This window comes from Larimichthys crocea, chromosome XVI, assembly GCF_000972845.2.
Source record: "Larimichthys crocea isolate SSNF chromosome XVI, L_crocea_2.0, whole genome shotgun sequence".
NCBI lineage: Eukaryota > Metazoa > Chordata > Actinopteri > Sciaenidae > Larimichthys > Larimichthys crocea.
The window spans coordinates 11,967,467-11,986,242 of NC_040026.1; the positions used below are offsets into that span (position 1 = coordinate 11,967,467).

The window sequence follows — 18,776 nt, forward strand, 5'->3', positions numbered from 1 at the left end:
CCATGGTAACTGCTGAACAGTCACGTGGGGGAGATCTTGCAGCAGATTACAATAAATAAATGCATATCTGGTTTTGGTCTTTTTATGGAAAAAGAAAATATCCCCAGGCGTACCCTTTATGTTCTCATTAAAGCAATCCTGGACTAACCCCTAAATAAACTGCAGTTCTTGGACCCAGGCCCACTGAGGTTTATCTCAAGCAGAGAGATTATTTCTGCCTCTAAGATTTCTGCAGCTATATTGGCGTATGCGCGTTGGCTTCCAGCAGCTTATGTCTGACCCTCCTGCTGTTTAGCTCCTGTGTAACACTGACTGACCAGCAGCACACATAAGTAGGGTAAAACACTGATAGGCTGGTTTATACAGGCTGTGAGCAGTTCGATTTACGATGTGAGACAATCGAGAATTAACATCATAGCCGGCAACTTTTTTTTAATAACGTTTTGATAATTAAATCTGGAAAAAAAAAATCGACTGCATATACAATATTGTATGTGTGGGTTTGTGTGTGTGTGTGCGTGCATAAGATGAAGTGTCTCGTCCATTCATTCTCATCCAAGTGTAAAATAGAAACAGACATACTGGACCTTTAAGGTTCTTTGCAATACATTATTAGCAGAATAAATGTTAGAATAGTGATGATGCAGTTTCTCGTCGTGCTTATGATAATCATACCAGTGATATTAGCAGGAGGCAGAAGACTGACAGAGACAAGTTATGTTTGTTGTTTTGTTACTCCGGCTTTTTCTCGTGGCTCTTTTTAACTTTGGATCATTCGGTGCCTTGAGTTCAAGCAGCAAAACTGACACGTCAAAAGACCGACATGTCAAACTGGTCATTGGTGTTTATTACATGCATTTTTAAAAAAAATAGCTGTATCAATATTTTTGTCAATGAATGGGTAATATACAATCTCGCTGAGAGTACAGGTTTAGTATTTGTATCATTTTCTTCCAGCACATATTTACTCTGAGATTTTTCTTTTTCATGAGATGTTCAAGTGGAGATAAAGAGTGCACACGTGTGAGCTGAAGCTGTTGTTGAAGGCGTAAGCTGTTTTGTATAAAATGTCATGCCTTTTTTTTAGTTTATTTTATTTTTTTTGTATGTCGGGTTGTCTAATTTATTCTCAAGGTTTCTTTTTGAATGTTAAACACTAAAATGAATTTGGGATTTGACTTTTTTAGCAGGGAGGGAGGGTTGACGTCATCTTTGGGTGACTTTTTGCTTTTTTTCTACTTGATGACTAGCTTTTATTTTTGACTACCTGATGATGTTCCAACAGTATGAAGAAGTATATTCATCAGGTTTACTACATATGCTAGTTTTTAGTCTTAATTCACATAAATGCTGTTGAACAGACATTTCCCCAAGAATAGAGTTTAGTTTGTCAAATAAAAATGTGTTAATATTAGATCCATTTTTATAAAGCTCCACTTGCATGTCCAGTTACCTTGTTTGGTTTGCTGGATCAACACTTGTTTTTTTGTTTTTATTTGTACACTATTTGCTGAATTGTTTCTGCTGTACAGTAGGGTGCGTTTCTACATGGTATTTGATGTATAAAAGTCTACATAGCAGTCCTCTTTCATTATTCTGTGCAAAAAAACAAATCTGTCAGGCAGCTGTGGATAGAAAACTATTTTTATCTGATGCTGGAGTTTCTTTCTTCTGCTGTCCATAGAGCCTCGGTGTCTGTATACATTAAACAAAACTATGTGACACATAGCATTGTAACGCCTCAGATGAACCTGTACAGGCTTCAAGAAATGCTGTGTTTGATTTCATTGAACTGTAATCATCAGGACCTGAACAACCACAACAATTTCATCAATGTGACAGAAGGCAAATTATTATTATTTTTTATTTAATGTAAATGAATGTCACCATTCTCAAGAAAAATAAATCTTTGTCCTTTGGTTTGAAATACAGATTTGAAAATCTCGTTGTTGTTTCTTTACAGGCAGATGTTACAACAATGACCCGATCATGATCCTAATGGTCACTGTGCACTGGTGCAACTTCAGAATTAACAAAGCCAGTTATACAGTCAACAGTTACAGCAGTTGTCTCTTGATATGTCAGTTGGGTAAAAAATATAAATGCATATAAAATAACCATTACAAGAATAAACATATAAAACAGGCCCTGTGTTTATCAGACCACACAAAGTGAAATTTTAGTAAAGTAAGTAAAAATCCTTCATTTTTACTTCTACTCACAAATTTAAGGGGGAAAAATTCAGATTGCAACATGAAAAAAATTGCTGATTAAGAAATCAGGATGAGAGAGATGAGTGAGGGCACACCTTCAGTTTTGGAGTGATTATCCAAACAATCATCGGTCATGATGACTGAACGTATAATTCAGAATAAGACTGTATGTAATTTGCATTATTATAGGTTTGTTTGCAGCCTCTTTCAGTTCAACTTCACTGTTGTCTGCACCACACTATTGTCCTTTCTGCTCAAGTATTTTTGTAGTTTTAGATCGTTGCTAATTTCATATTAGTGATTTCACACAAATAAAATTAAGGATTAAAAATTCCAAATCATGTTTTTGCAACTAAAAAAAAAACTAAAAATGTCATGATTTCTTTTTTTTTTTTTAATGAACAATATGGCACATATAAGTTTGATCCATGTGTCTGGCTATTGGCTATTCCTGCTCTATGCATGCATGTGATTACGTGCTCTTAAGTTATTCATATACTTTGTTGTAAGTAGCAGTTAGTACATTGATAAGTGTGTTTATATGCTACTAATGAGTGCCTTCATCTCGTCAACACAGATGCACTTATTATCGCCCTCCAACATTGTGAAAACACAATAAGCACTGGGAATGAATTCAGTATATTTTCTCTCATGTTTCCCAGGATCCTTATAAGCAAGCAGTATACAGAGTACATATTTAAACAATTGATATATCGGATTAATTTAACAAACATGTCATGTCCTTGTTTGATTCTTTCATCTTCACATCCTTGCTGTTGCGCTTCTAACTAGGGGTTAAATAAGGAGCACAAGGAGGCAGGTAAGTCTCATTTCTAATGAGAAATGATGTCAGCTGCATATCACAAATATATCCTGAAACAAAATCATACAATCACCTTTCACATCTTATGCAGTCCTACCTACAAAGAGAGGACCTGATGACAAACGCAGCCTTACTGAGCCTTTTAGTTACAAGGCACTTATTTTGTATTATGTGTATTTTAATATGTAGGATTCAAACATACAGCCCTTTCCTTCATCTACCTGCTTTTTACTCTCCCACTCTTACTGATTAATGTAATCTAAATGTGACAGTCATGTACTCTGTACTACAGGAAGGTACTGAGGGTGTTATCCACAGTGGCCAGATGTAGGTACTCAGGCTGGCTGCTATCAGACTCCACCTCTGATTCCTGGTCGTTGTCATCATCCGTGCTCTGACTCCAGAGCGTCCTCTTCCTTCGGACTGAGCATCGAGGGCGGCGCTCCAGGCACTCCAGGATCATGTGGGCGAGGTCCTGCTGCAGACGCTGGAAGTTCTCCCTGGGAAAGCAGGAGCCGGGTTTTTATATGTCATTACCTCTTATAAAGCAGGGTTGGTAAACACATTTTAGTTCACGGCTAGGAAGTAGGTATCTCTTATTGTTATAATATATATAAACAACTGAATAAGCATACTCAAAACTCCCAATCTTTAATTGCATACCACCCAATTTGATCTCAAGTGGGCTGGACAGGTAAAGACATTGTATAACAACACCTCCAAAGTGTAAAGTAGAACAATTTCACAATTAATAAGCCATCCATTTAAAATAAAGATGAGATTTTATGAGAAATAAGTGCAACTTCAACAATATGTCTCCACATTCAGTCCGTATGCTGTCATCACATGTACATTATAATGTACAGATAACTGTGGATCTGCAGCACAAAATTTTGTTGCATGGATTATGGAAATAAACAACAATTTAGTGTTTTATTTCTTTCTTTGTCCAGTGGACAAATTAGGAATAGCAGTGCATTTTATTGAATATTTGGAATAATGTCTTCTCAATTTACCCACTTTGAAAAGTGGGCCACATTCTAATACAAAATACATGTCCCTGTGTCAAATTTGAAGTCTAACTGTACAAAGTCGGATAAAGTCTGAGCAAATGAGATACTAACCTCAGTTTAGTATCTAAAATATGGAATACTACTTTTAATAAATAATGGACTAGAGATGTTGGTGGGTGTGTTTTGTTACATTTAACAGAGCCAGATTGTTTCCCTGTGTTTCCTGTCTTTAGGACAAGATAAGCTAACTGGCTGCTGACTCTATCTTCACATTTACTTTCCCTCAGGCTCAGATGTGAGGGCTTAGAGTGGTATCACCTTATCTTTTTGCAAGAAATACAAAAAAAGCATATTAAGTAAAGAAGTTGTCACTCAGAGTGGGGGTGTAAAACTATATGTCCCAGAAAAAGCCCCTCGTGACATGCTCACAATAATTGTGATGCAACTTTGACACAGTCTACGCCTTTAGTGAATTTCAGCCTCATCATCATCTTCATGAAGACAGCTCAGGTTAGCAGTAGTGACAGATATTTAAGAGGAGTACAGGAGACGTTGCTTACGCTGTGGGTGGAGTTGGGAGATCGTAGTCTTTGCCCGTTTCACCTGTCAACCAGTAGGTTGTCTCCATGCCTTTACCCTAGGAAAACACACATTTACACCATTTTGCATCCCTCTGTGGCAGAGCTGAGTGTTTCTGGAATAATTTCAAAATAGTTCATTTGTCTGACATGTTCACTAAATTTAATGAAGAAACCAATCTTTACCTTCAGATATGTTTCTCCTCTGAGCTCATACTCAAACTTGCAGTCTGTCCTCTGCAGGATATTTATAGTGGGCTGACTGACGTGTATCCGCAGGGCTGGAGAGTTATTAAAAGATAAAACAACAGACATCATTTGTTTTTGCAAGCTTGGCTGCAGAAATTCATTCAATTATGTTGATTGGTAGCTTCTGCAACTGCACAGGAGGAATGAACAGCATACTAATAAATCAGCTTGTTGAGATGTATTTATGTCATTAATGTATTTATTTCTCCACTCACGGTGTCCCGTAGACTCCATACGAGATGCCGTGTTGACTGTGTCTCCAAATAAACAATATCTTGGCATTTTCACCCCGACAACACCAGCTGCACAGGAACCTAAACACAAATGTTCAGTCAGTTTTCCTTCAGGAGTAAAAGGAAAATGAGTGGAAGGTGGATTCAACTGAGCAAAGGTTGTAGAAGGATTTGGGAACTTTTAAAGCAAATTTAAGGTTACTGTCCTGTCTCATCTCTTGAGTGTTTACATGTTTCAGTGTTCAGTTTTTTATCTACCTGAGTGCACACCAATGCGTATCCACACAGGGATACGAGGCAGGTGTCTGAGCTGGAAGGTACCCATGAAGGCCAAGATATCCAGCGCCATGCGGCAGATATCCACTGCGTGCCTGTTCCCATTTCGCTTTGGAAGCCCGGAGGCCACCATGTAGGCATCACCAATCGTCTCCACCTGAGGGTGAATGGATGAAATTGTAATATCAGTGCTGTCTATCTATCAGTCTATTTGTCTATTCAGTGAAATTATACCCATGTCAGTACCTTGTACACATCGTGATGATCGACAATGCTGTCAAAGCCCTTGTAGATGTCGTTTAGCATGTCCACGACTTCCATCGGTGTGCTGTACTGGCACAGAGTGGTGAAACCGACAATGTCGCTAAAATATATTGTCACTTCCTCGTACAGCTCTGGCTCCACAACACCGGTCTCCTTCAGGCTTTTCACCACAGGGCTACACAGAGAGAGAAACGTATAGAGACGAAACAGGACGATGTTTCAGATGAATCAACTTTCCATTAGTCATTACTTTTAACTAACTATTTCAACATTTATCCATTGCTATTAAGTATCACATTAACTAACATACCATCCTTGTGTAAAAGGTAGTCCTGGTTGGGGTTAAATTGGCCTTTTTATCAACAACATTGTTTTTTAAAAGTGTATTGTGTGATCAGATATTTGAATTCAACATCAAAACCGAATTCTCTACCAGGATACATGTATGATTTTGGTATCTGTGTTCTCAGGCCAGTGTCTAAAAACATGGTGTGCTCCTTCAAGTGATAAACAGACCCAGGCAGCAGCATGAAGTTGAGGAAGTCAGCTCTGTCCCTCTCAGCTTTGTAAAGCACTGTTCTCTCCTCCACCAGGTGCTCCAGGTTTCTGGAGTACATCTGCAGCCGTCTGATCATGTTGTCCATGTAGCTCTCATTGTCCTGGTTGTGAATTTTACTAAAAGACAGGAAAAGAAAAAGGTATATACTCACTAAAATCAACTTTATACTTGTAAATAATAGATAGAGCTTCTATATACTAAATATACATCAATCACATCTCTGATTCCAATAAGAGCCAATGAAAATAAAGACAGTGATTACCTGATGATTTTCCCTAGACAGTTTTCTATCTTCTTAAAGTCAGGTCTTTTTTCTGGATCCTCATCCCAACAGCTTTTTATCAGCGTGTACACCTAAAAGACAGAGGATGCAAAGCTTTAAAGACATATGAGACAAAAAACACGCAGGTGCAAATAAAGTATGTCACACAGCATTAACTGACCTCTAATTCTTTCTCTGAAGCCGTGTCACAGTCAAGATCAGGTCTGAAGTAGGACATGATGACCCTGGACATCTTTTCTGTCGGGATACACACAGGCATTAAACACTCCCAAAGTTACTTGCGACATCACTGAGAGTGTTTTTTGGGGGTTTTTTGGGTCATTATTTTGATTTTTGCACACTCAGCGTGTTAATTTTGGACATTGGTTGTGTAAGTGTGTTACACCTTCTCGGTCGGAGCAGCACTCGGTGTAGAATGTGCACTTTCTGAGGACAATCTCCTGAGCGATGATGGCAAAGCTGTAGACGTCTCCTTTCTGAGAAGTGCCCTGTTTCCTCAGATGTTCTGGAGCAATCCACAAGTCTGAGAAGAGGAAGAGAAAGTAGAGTCTAAGAAAGTGATGAAAGTGAAGGATGAACAAACAGTTTTAGGGAGGAGTGTTTGTTTTTTTCATACCTCTGCCGGGGCTAAGAAAGGTGTTACAGCCAAAGTCTGTGATTTTCACCACCATGCGATTGTCCACCACACAGTTGGTGGACTTGAGGCGACCATGTACCTGGATGTCACTGGCATGGAGGTAGGACATGCCCTGCACAGAGGATTTACACACCAGAGGAGATTAGATTAAAGGGGCAGTACACTGACATCTAGCGACTGACAGGGAGAACTGCATGTATGACCTTCATAAACTCTCAACATACAGTACTAGTACTTAATTTGTATTATGGTAGTTGTTGGGCCTATAATATGATCACTAAAAGGATTAATCACATGACCTCTCTCATAATTATGCATTTGTAAATCAAAGGAATTAGTAGTGTAATAAATTAATCAGTTTAGATCTAGTCTTTGAGAAGGTTTCTTAATACAATCACTGGTTGAACACATACAAGTTTAACAAGTTTTATTAAAAAATGATCTTGCGAACTCTTATGTTGCCCAACATGCATGTAGAAAGAGTAATACAGAGTTTCATTTATTTAGATAATAAATAGTATACATACTTTCCCTTATGAGAAAAGATTCTCAGGCTGTGTATTTATTTATATTTCAGCATGATTTCAACTGTTTGGTTGCTTTTATTTTGAAAGGTTCAAGTTAAAATACCCGTGTTCGTGTCAAAATACTCAATACTTATTATTGCCTCCATATTGTCAAACTCAGCTGTGTGTTATGTAATAACTGTTGAACATATGGCACCTACACTTCAGTCATTTTTTACAGCTCTATGTAATATCTTATCTAAATACAATATGGCACTAAATACAATATAGCACTTCAGAGTGACGTGCTGTCCATCTGCAGACTTTCTGTCTCACCTTGGCGATGTCATACATGACGGAGATCTTGAACTCCCAGTCCATGAAGGTCTCCTCTGGGTATGAAACCATGTCGTTCAGCACATACTGGAAGAAAGAAGGGACAGGGGCCATTTGTGTGTGTCTCAGTCTGTTAATGTATGATATAAAATCACATGAAATCTGGTAAAATGATTCTATTTTGCACTCATATTTGATCTTTTCTGCTTTGTTATGTGCTAAGCAACTGATGTGTGCATGCCATACGAACCCTGAGCGATCCTCTCTCTCCATACTCAAACACTCCAAACACACCATGTTCAAACTTCACTGTGCCATAAAATTTCGTGAGGTTGTAATAGTCGATTTGCTGGAGCTGCAGTGAAAAAGAAAAGTAGGACATTGAATGATTAAAACCCCACAAACCACGTGCTGTGTTTGTGTCTCTTCGTGTTTTACCGCGTTGAGTTCTATCCTCTGGGTCTCGTCAAAGTTTCCATCTGAGTGCTTCAGCTCCTTCAGAATCACAATCTGAAAGTATTGTAGCAGCGTCACAATCAAATCTGCATTTCGAGTATCGTGCAAAAGCATGGTGAATGATTTTGAAATTACTGCAGGAGGTTGTGTCCAGCTACCTTCCTGTCGTAGAATGCACGGCGGATCTTGAAATCCATCTTTTTTCTCTCATCATCAATCTGATGGGAGCAGAAGAAGAACATTTAACAGAGCAAACATTATTTAATCTGTCCTCTAGCTCATTCATGTTCAAGAATGAGGTCCATTTGTGCACTTCATAGAGAAAGAACATTTAGAAAAGTGGTAAGAGCCGTAGAAAATGAAAATAAAAAAAAGCCTCCATGTTGACCGACTCCACATCTCATCTACCTTAAGAGAGACGACATTGTGTTTGTGATTCTCCAGCAGTGTGATGAGATCAGGGTCGATGTGGGACCAGCGCATCCTGATCAGACGCTCTCTCCTGTTCTGTCTACACAGGTAAGAAATACCATCAGGAGGAACACAATGAATAAACTAGGCATGAACACAGGCAATACAGTACAGGGATCAACATCCATGGGCACCCAGTATGAGTACTTTCATCATCTGTTTATCATCTGTTAGTTACTCTTTTTGTCAATTTCATGCAAAAACTGTAACATCAGGACAAATAAACCATTCGACTTGAAATCCTTCAGGTTGGTTAGAAAGGTTGGTCTTTCGAGAAATGCTAAACATTCGTCTTGAAACTGTGTTCAGAGTGAACCTCTTGGTCGTTCAATCTTTTAGCATTTAACGACTACAGTTCCTTCAGTTTTATGTTCAGCCGTTCAGCTCAGTTTATCAGTGTGTCCTTGATGAAAGGTTTTATGCACTACAGTTTAGTAAATCACTCACCTCACCTGTGGTTAATCACTCACCTGTAGAAAATAAAGGCAATGGTGGCCACCACAACGACAGTAACAGCCAACACAATGACAATGATGTCTTGAACTGCAATGCCTGAAGGTGTGAGCAATACAAAATACACTTTAAGGTTTCAGGGATTGACTGTAGAAAATCCTGACTCATAGTTGCAACAGGAAAATAATGAATGCAGGGTGAGCGGTCATATGATTTGGAAAGCCATAATACTCAGGTTTATGCCTCAAAGGATGTGTGGTCACATCAAGCAACATTTTAAACACATTTTGTTTTTAAGAAGCACCCTCCTGACATTGAATGTTGGTGGCAGCGATATGTACAGAAGTGTAGCGTGTGTGTTCTATCTGTACCTTTGTCTGGTTTGAAATTAGGAAGTTTCTTCCCCCAGATGAAAGCAGGGTCTTTCTCAGTCACTTCAGTTTTGTTGTACTCGGTGTCGAATGTGAATAAATTTCGGTACTGAGGATACGTGAGAGGAGCAGATGACATGTTTCAGCATAAAACAGAACAGATTCAGAACAGCTCAATGAAATACTGATTAACACAAAAGAAGAAAAATACCTTGTTGTGAATAGTGGTGTAAATGACTGAGAGCTTGACGTCTCTGTCTCCATAAATGTCCAGCTTGTAGGTTCCAGCATTTCCTGAGCAGAATCAGAGAAACGTTTGTCAACACTTTGTGCACCAGAAATCACAAAGTACAGTGTACAAAGTAGTGTTACTAGATTCATTAGTTTCGGTGATGCACGCAACAGTGACCACTGTTGACATGGGGGTCATCATCGATATTTTTTGGCTTATTAAGATATAATCAGCATTGTCAGCATATATATACCCAATGACAATGCTAACATGCTGATGCTGAGCAGGTGTAATGTTCATAGGTTTAGGCAGTTAGCTTTCTAACATTTCCTAATTACCAAAAGATGATGGGATAAACAAACAAAAACAACAACAACAACAAAAAACACACTAGCTGGCGTGCAAGTTAAAGGTCCAGTGTGTAGGATTTAGTAGTATCTAGCAGTGAGGCTGCAGACTGCAATAAACTGAATTCCTTGTCCAAGCGTGTAGAAGAAACTACGGTAGCTGAAGAACTAACAAAAAACACAAGGCTCTATGTGGAGCCAGTGTTTGGTTAGTCCGTCCAAGGCTACTATAGAAACATGGTGGTTCAATCTTTTTTACTCTGTGGAAGAGGACACACTCCCTTTGTAGATATAAAAGGCTCATTACAAAGGTAACAAAACATAAAAAATCTTATTTTCAGGTAATTATAAACTACTAAAAACAGTTAGAAATATTATGTTACATTTCTGCTACTGGACCTTTAAGTACATTAGAAATAAAGATACATTTTACTTTAATTTCCTCTTTACTTACCAGTAAAGGAGCGGTTTCTGAAGTAATTCACGTTGACGTACTCCATCTGTTGAACCTCCGACTGATTTCTTTCAATAAGTTCCCTCATTACCTGGCCTATCATTAGCACTGAATCATGGTAAGCAGCCATGTAATCATTCATCTGCAAAGAGAGAGAAAAATAAATTCATGATTCAAATTACTTTCTGGATTATAGCTGTTGAACACACTGCACTGTAGATTATTCAAAGTGGCAGGATTTTCTTTAAATGTACTCTTTCAGCACTGTGGACAAGACCAATATAATTCGCTTCACCTCCCTTGTATTGAGGAGGAGGCAAAAATCTCAGAAACAGCTGCCTGAACCTTTTGGCTTCACATTTTGGGAAACATGCTTGCTCACTTTATTGTTGACAGTGAGATTAAAAGCAACCATGGCATTAGCGGTGACAGGGCTCCAGAAATCACAGCACCCAGCATGTCACAATTTATCATTGGTATATAATATAAAAAGTCAATTATTGAGCTTTAGGCAGATTTGTTTTAACCTTTGGACAGAGCCAGGCTAGCTGTTTCCCAGATAAAGGTCTGCTGGTTTTAGCTTCATATTAAACAGACGCGAGTGGTATTGATCTTCTCTTCTAACCCTCAGCAAGAAAGTGGAAAAATGGGCAAATAAGAATCTCAAACTATTGCTTTAAAAAGCTGGACAAGAAACAAGGCAGTTTAGTTATTTGAAAATCATCTGTCCTCACCGTTTTGTTGCCTTTAAGGTCATTGTTAATAGTGTAATTTCTGGTGTTTGGCATCGTCAGCACCAGCACGTTCTTCATGGATGGGATTGACGAGCTGTTGGTGTAGTATTGATCACTGTGGAGAGGAGGCGGGAGTACAGTAAGATCTTCACTTATTAAAATTGATTTCATCACAGCAAAACTCCAATATGTATCAAAAGAAACGGAGGTGTCAGAAATATGAAAAGTTATTAGCATGGATTAAAGGAAGCAAGTTAAAAAATGTGTCAAGAACTTTTTCCGTTATTTTAATTGAACTATTTCAGCTATTTGTCTTTTTTTATTTCAGTTTATTCTTTAGTTTTATCTTTATCTGTTTTAGACAACTATTACTTTACACTACTCATCTATTAAATATACTTTTATTTCACTATTTCAACTGTGTATTCATTACCAATAACTAGCCAACTATTGTAACTATTACTTAAAGGTAGATGCTTCTCTTTGCCTTTCTGCTCTCTTGCTGAATAATCTGGCTCAATATGTGGACTTCATCAAAATGTCTTTTTCTTACTTGAATTAGTTCCCACATAAAAATGGATAAAGGGCACTAACTTGTAAAGATCAATAAGGACGAAGAGAATATCAGCGCTGTCTGCTTCTTTGATGCCATTCTTCGCTTCCAGTATGTCCGCTGGTGACCCACACATGATGAACACTGCAAACACACAAATTTATGTAAGACCACAAACCAGCAGTTAACATGCTGAAGGGAGTAAAGCCTCTGACCCTGATTTTCACTTAAATTTCCATTTCAACCTTGAAACGTTAATACCAAATCCAAATGCCGTCTTTTATAGCTGCGTCACATGAACCAAAGAGCTTTGGTATGTGCACAAGATGCAACTGGTAAGTTTGGAAAGGTACAAATATACCAAGGATGCCCATTTTTGACAACCAACCAATGAGATCTGGATTTGTAAGAATGTAAAGTGATTAAATGTACTTCCATCTATGACAATAGCTGAGCAGTTAAATCAGACTAGGAGTTGTATGTTGTTGTTTTAATTCTTACGGTTGCTTGTCCTGTTACTGGGTGATTTAAGTACGTTTCTCAGATCTTCTGGTGAACGCAGCACTGTTCTACTAAATTTTCCAGCAAAGCCGCCTGCATCCAGTGCATTTATATACCTGCAGAAGAAAATCACAAAAGACAGTACTTCAAAGATGCACAGTACAGGGCAATGTTAGAGATTTAGTCAGTCAGTATAGAGTACATAATTCATCAATTTTCTCTCTAAGAACAGAGAGAAACCAAAAGTGGGTCACTCTTTCAAAGACATTTCAGTTGACTCACCAAAAGCAATCCTCAGTGTTGCTCGGTTTCTTGTAAATATAGGCCGTCTCCCACTCCCACGGTTTAATTTTGTTGCTCTCCTCCCAGAAGTGGATGAAAAAGTCAGAGATCTTGCGCGCAGGTGGCAGGAGCCGCTGCAGGTTGACTGTGTAGTCGCAAGACATACCGAAGCTTCCCGCTGAGAGGATGGGTGTGCCGAGCTTCAATCCTTTTTCCGCACTGGTAGAGAGAGAAAAACAAAAACAAAGAGGGGTGAAAGAGAGAGAGAGAAAGAGAGAGAGAGAGAGAATGACATGTTAAACGGGTAAGGGGGCTCTCAAATGTATCTGCACTAGTGTGATCGTGACAACACTTACTCAAACATTTGAAAAGTAGCAAGGGTGCAGGTGGGCCCAAGCACAGAACATCCCAATTTACCTGAATCCTGCAAGAGAAAACAAACGAGTGTGAGTTTTTGTCTGTCTGTCAGTGTGGCTGTTTGTGTCACATTTGTTTGCATAGCTCCTGGCAGAGAGAGAGCAGAGCCAGTGTCATGCCAGAACTGGAGCTGGGTAAGAGGGCAATGTAACTATGGATTATGAACATAATGACTGATGAATTGAAAACACCAAAAGGGACATTTACTGAAGAAGCTAAGAATAGAAATGGTGATCGACAAGAGTAAATCTGGTACTGACTTTTAGTCGTTGGCGAGAGCTTCTTGTTGTTGGACTAATAGTAAGTAATATTAGCTGGCTGTTAGGTCTTGTGCTGTTGCACTTGCTTGATGTTTGGCTCTTAGAAAAGTTGTCTACTTACTGTTTTTTGGTCACAAGTAATATAATCATAACAAATACACATGTACAGCTGTCCATATTTATGATATGGTATTGCCATCTGAAACTCAGGGTGCTAAATTGCAAAAATACCAACTTCTACATAATGTCGCTTTAACACTCTAGTATTAACTGCAGTTACCCCCTGGAGCGGCTGTTGCCAACCAGTCGCTATTGAGCAAAGTTGGAATGATTCAGCACGGATCTGACCCTTAGTGGATAGAGCTTTTAATCCTCAAGGTGCACACTAAACATGCAGGCAAGTCTATGCATACAGCAAGTATATCATGAGTGTTGTGGAGAAATTGCTGAAGTCAAAGGTCAATGGTGAGGTCAGGAAGGAAGAAAGTCTTCAGGAGCCTCTGATGTCTTATGCTGTATTGACGCTTGGCCAAGGAGAATTAGAGACACCCTCAGAGTTCATCAGAAGTGCCTGAGTCGGTCTCAGGTTCTGCCAAACTCATCCTGGTGGATAGACTTTAAACCCCAAGATAACACCACAAATACTACACGCCCAGAATTAGTCAAAGAGAATGTCTTTACTCTTGGAGGTGTTATTGTCAACACATTGTAGTCTGGAGACACAGATGTCTGTTTACGCAGATTGGAATGTAAACGGCAGCTATCTATTATGTCTAGGAAGGTAGCAATAGGTCTCTTCGACCCTGGCCACCACAGTGTTGAGATAGACTGGCACCTACTGTTCTTAATCAAAGCCAAACAACTAATACTGCTGAGGACCTCAAGGCCCACACGTGACCTTGTGTAACCTAAGGATAGAAAATTTCATAACAATAAGATGGATATAAAACTGTAGCTACTCACCACCAGGTTTTTTAGCTTGTCCAATCCCTCGCACATGCTACTCTGGCAGCCTCTATATCGATAAAAGGTTGTTTGGAACCCGTCAAAGTTAGGCGTGATATTTAACTTGAAACCTTTTATTGTGGAAAGAAAGAAAGAAAGAAAGAAAGAAAGAAAGAAAGAAAGAAAGAAAGAAAGAAAGAAAGAAAAATATGATGACTTTTTTTTGTAATGAGTGTCAATTGACCATTTGCTAAATTCCTCCAACAAACAGCAAAAATCTGATAATAGCGTATCAATCATAATTAGACACATCAGGTTTGTCAAGTTTCATATGATCTACATGTTTAATAGCGTGCATGGAGCTGTTATAAACACAATATTTTTTATGTAAAGAGTTGGATAGTGGCTTACTTTTCCTACCATCTCCAAAACCACAAACTTTACACACAAAGTAGTCCTGGATGCTACTTTATGTGTATGGAGCTTCTCCGTGCTCTATTGGATTTGGGGAAGTTTACACTGTAGTTTTATAGTAGTTAAACTCCATCCTTTATGTAGTTTATGGTTACACTGAATTTGACTTTTAATAAGAGTCAGCTTTAAACATTAAGACAAGACAGCATCGAACCAACTAATGAAGCTAACGTTCATACAGCTGACAAAATTTCAGAGCTTTTTCATCGTCATGCAGGTGACAAAGATCAAAACTAGCAGACAAACGATATCAGCTTGTATTCTTCTTCTTGTATTCTATTCAAATTGTTAACGTAATATTATAGAATTTTGAATATATCATAGTTCTGTGTACAAATGCAGACATCTTTATGTTTTCTTATTGTATTACCGTCTGCAGCATTAACTGTTTGATCTAGCTCTATGGCCTTCAGTATTTCGTCTTTCACAAACTTCAGACTCCAGGGAGACTCTTCATCATCCAACAGGATCACGTCGATTGTGAGCTCATCCAGGTTGATGCCACGACATGGACCGGTAAGAATCCACAAGACACAAAAACAAATCCACTGCCATCCCATTCCCATTTTCAGCGCTGCTTTTGGTATTTTTATTATTGAGTGAGAGAGTCCATGATCTGATAAAGGCTTTAAGTTTGTCACTGCTCCAGGTGCAGGGTCCAGTCTGTATATAGTGCAGAAAAGTAACCAGACTATCCAAGAAGTTCCTCTTAGGTTTTGTCGCAAATTCCAGAAACAAAATTGCGTCTGATCCACCACAGCCTCGCTTAAAGTTTCTTTTACGACGCCAGTATCCAGTTAGCCAAGTCCTTGTTTTCTCCTCTGAGTCATTCAGTTCTCAGGCTCACACACCCTCTGTTCCTCTAAGTGGCCGCTCACCTGTCCTTTCCACATCAAGCTGTTAATATACAACCTTTAAAGTCACAGAGGCGGGCCATATAACCTTCTCACTATTGTTGTGCCAAGATCTGCATGAATTACAATTTTCAAACACACAAACACAGGGTGCAGAAAATAGCTGGTTATGATTTTGTTGGTAATAGACAGACACAGATTTTACAAAAGACAAAGACAAAAGACATTAGATGCCTAAAATAAGCATTGCTAATTAATCAATCAATTACATATCTATCTAGTTTGCTTAATCGTTGAAACAAATGACCATATTACAGGTGGACTTGGGTAATAGCTATCTGAAAGGTTGACTTGACTCCCTTCAGATAATGAAGATTCATTAGCATGATTATACTGCATTTAGATTAAGAGAAATAATAAACTTGTAGGGGAAAATCAAAAATTAATAATATGAGAAGTTACGAAAAGAGACATTTTGAAATATAAAGATTTGTAATTCATATTATAATACGTGTATGACAAATCTGAGGCCATCCTGCAAATGACGTCTGGGATTGTGTGTGATTTTTCACTATTTGTGTCATAGATGGACGGACAGCAAACACAGACACTCAGCTTGTAAATTTCTGAATGGCATCCCAGAAAAAGGAAAGCAAGGACAGAAAAGAGAAGAGCAAAGGTTGGTCACGCCATAAAACCTTTCACAGATAACACATCGTAAAACCACACACGCACACACTTCTGTGTGTCTGTTCAGCGGCTTTTGTACTGTTCATCTGCACCACGCACAGACCGAACACCTTGCAATAGTGTAGACTGTAAACTTGAGGTCCAAAGGAAGTAACTTAATCTACACTGAATTAATACAATCACCTTGATTAAAAGTCTGAATGATCACAGTCAATTAACTGGTGATGGTCTGAGCTGTGGTGTGACATTCACATGTAGATCACATACACACGCGTCCACACACACACACACACACACACACACACACATACACACATTACAATACAATACAATACATTGCTTCAAGTAATGAGCTGATAATAAATTCCTGTCATTAAATGCTTCAAGTAATGAGCTGATAATAAATTCCTGTCATTAAATTATTTGTGTGTGTGTGTGTGTGTGTTTTGCTTCATATTCAGGATGTCTGCATTGTAATTGGTGTTTTCTGATCTGATCACACTTGATTACATGAGTATCTTGTTAATAATAGGCCAAGCAATGCTGTGGAGATTTGTTAGTTGTAGTTTGCTTTTGTTTTCATCAGGACAAAAAAATCAGACAATAATTCACCACAGTTCTTCTGTATTCAATCAAATCAGCTGAGCCCGGACTGTTCATTTTTTTTTCCAGCAGGAATTACTGAGTATTTCTTCATTAAGCTAAATGGACCGTGGATCAGATTAAACCGGCATGGTGAAGAAACAGCATTTGCTGCAGTTGCTGATTTCCTCTGCTTAGTTTCTTCCTTCCTGGTTAATCAGATAAATCAGATGCTGCAGTGTTTAATCAAAATGAACCACTTCAAAATCCTATAAAATATGGCTGCAGTCTTTGGTCGATATAAATATCTTATCTGAAAACTAAACAAACACAGTCTGTGTTAATCTGACCAAAGTCCTGTGTTTTCCACCTCATTATGGTTATCCTTGTGTTTGCTCTCTTCATTTTTTTTATTATCGTCTGTCATATTGATTTGTCTTTACACCTGAAAGGTGTGTCAGGCTATTGAATTTTTCCTTGTAAACCTTTCAGTATTACATAAATATACTCAATGTATTCTCTCTTTTTTAGTTTCTTTAATAAGATTATTTGTTTTTGAGCTTGAACAATCATTAAAATCAAGCTTTTTATTAACATATGTTTTCGCCCTCCCGGTTGTCAAAGCATGATAAAAACTGACTAGCTCGAACTTGATATAATGTGCCAAAGCATTGTAATCTCAGACAATTCAACTCTTCTTCAATTATCTTTCCCAAAGTCAATATTTACAAGGAGAAAGATTAAAGATTAGACATCAGACATTAAAAGATTTAAGCACGTTCTTGTACCTATTGGTGATGTATGAGTGCTTATACTCATACGTACTGAATACTTAAGAATACACACAACACAATGATAGAGCAGGGACATTTTTGACTGAAAATAATGAAAATAAATAAATAAATTGTTCAACTTACTTTGGCCAACTATCAATATGTCAGGGATGTCCTATGAGCGTGCTACTTTCTGCCATCAATATAGAGCTGCTCACAATCACTATCTTTAATAATAAACAGGTAGCTGGGGTGTGTAAGAGGATGTCGAATGTAAAGTTTAGTTGTATGCAGACGACTAACATTTCTACCTCTTTAAGCATGGCACCCCTTTGCCACCCATCTACATATACTTTTACTTAAGTAAATACAGTCTGCTGTGTCAATGGTGGCCTATTTGTTCACAAGGAATTAAAAAGTCAGTCTGATTTACTTATTTTGGTCCATTACGTCTCTTTAACGCATTCTTTACTTGTTACAAGACATGTCTTTTTAGACTTGCTTACAGCTAAAGAAATAAATTGTCATGGTTAAGGTTTTGCCTCCTTCCCTCCTCGTGTTTTCCCCATTTACCTATTTGTCCTTTTTGTTTGTCAGTTGTGTGTGTTGCTGGGTGTGACCTCACCTGCCTGATCACCTCACCACCTGTTTCTCATCATCTGATCAACCCATGTAGTACAAAAAACTGACTCAGCCTCCCAGACTCGGTCAGATTCTTCATTTGCCCTTGTGGTAATAATATCACAGCCAACTTTGTATCGTTGGAAGCTTGTTTTTCCTCATTGTACCCTGTGTTCCAGGAACCCTGCCCACTATTCCCCTGTCGCACCCGGCTCTGTCTTGTCTCTTCACCTGCTTTCTGGAGTTTTGCCACCAACGGCCCTGCATTCTGCATTCCCTCATTCCACGATGCCATCCTGCTACTGCACCATTTGTTCTCGTTCAATGAAATGATTC

The 18,776-nt window shown here is 38.5% G+C and overlaps 1 protein-coding gene across 1 annotated transcript; it reads right to left on the bottom strand.

Annotated features, from left to right (window-relative positions):
* Nucleotides 1-1,077: 1,077 nt before the first annotated feature.
* On the bottom strand, nucleotides 1,078-15,786 carry gucy2cb (guanylate cyclase 2Cb). The gene is made up of 27 exons (XM_019269548.2): nucleotides 15,291-15,786; nucleotides 14,465-14,577; nucleotides 13,181-13,248; nucleotides 12,825-13,043; nucleotides 12,543-12,658; nucleotides 12,083-12,185; nucleotides 11,489-11,603; nucleotides 10,755-10,896; nucleotides 9,933-10,015; nucleotides 9,722-9,830; nucleotides 9,368-9,449; nucleotides 8,835-8,937; nucleotides 8,585-8,644; nucleotides 8,409-8,480; nucleotides 8,221-8,325; nucleotides 7,971-8,057; nucleotides 7,108-7,240; nucleotides 6,877-7,014; nucleotides 6,652-6,728; nucleotides 6,471-6,562; nucleotides 6,166-6,324; nucleotides 5,632-5,824; nucleotides 5,368-5,542; nucleotides 5,092-5,190; nucleotides 4,814-4,908; nucleotides 4,610-4,686; nucleotides 1,078-3,536 (listed from the first exon to the last, which is right to left on the bottom strand). The coding sequence occupies exons 1-27, from the start codon at nucleotides 15,484-15,486 to the stop codon at nucleotides 3,323-3,325; spliced, it is 3,225 nt and encodes a 1,074-aa protein (XP_019125093.2). The 5' UTR covers nucleotides 15,487-15,786; the 3' UTR covers nucleotides 1,078-3,322.
* Nucleotides 15,787-18,776: the final 2,990 nt, after the last annotated feature.

What these genes read in the sequence shown, in the direction of transcription:
- gucy2cb (XM_019269548.2), bottom strand. Translation starts at nt 15,486, where the DNA reads ATGGGAATGGGATGGCAGTGGATTTGTTTTTGTGTCTTGTGGATTCTT. An exon ending in CTTTCTTAGCCCCGGCAGAG is followed by an intron (nt 7,015 to 7,107) that starts GTATGAAAAAAA and finishes TCCTCTTCTCAG; the next exon opens with ACTTGTGGATTGCTCCAGAA. An exon ending in AACTTCATGCTGCTGCCTGG is followed by an intron (nt 5,825 to 6,165) that starts GTCTGTTTATCA and finishes CTCTCTGTGTAG; the next exon opens with CCCTGTGGTGAAAAGCCTGA.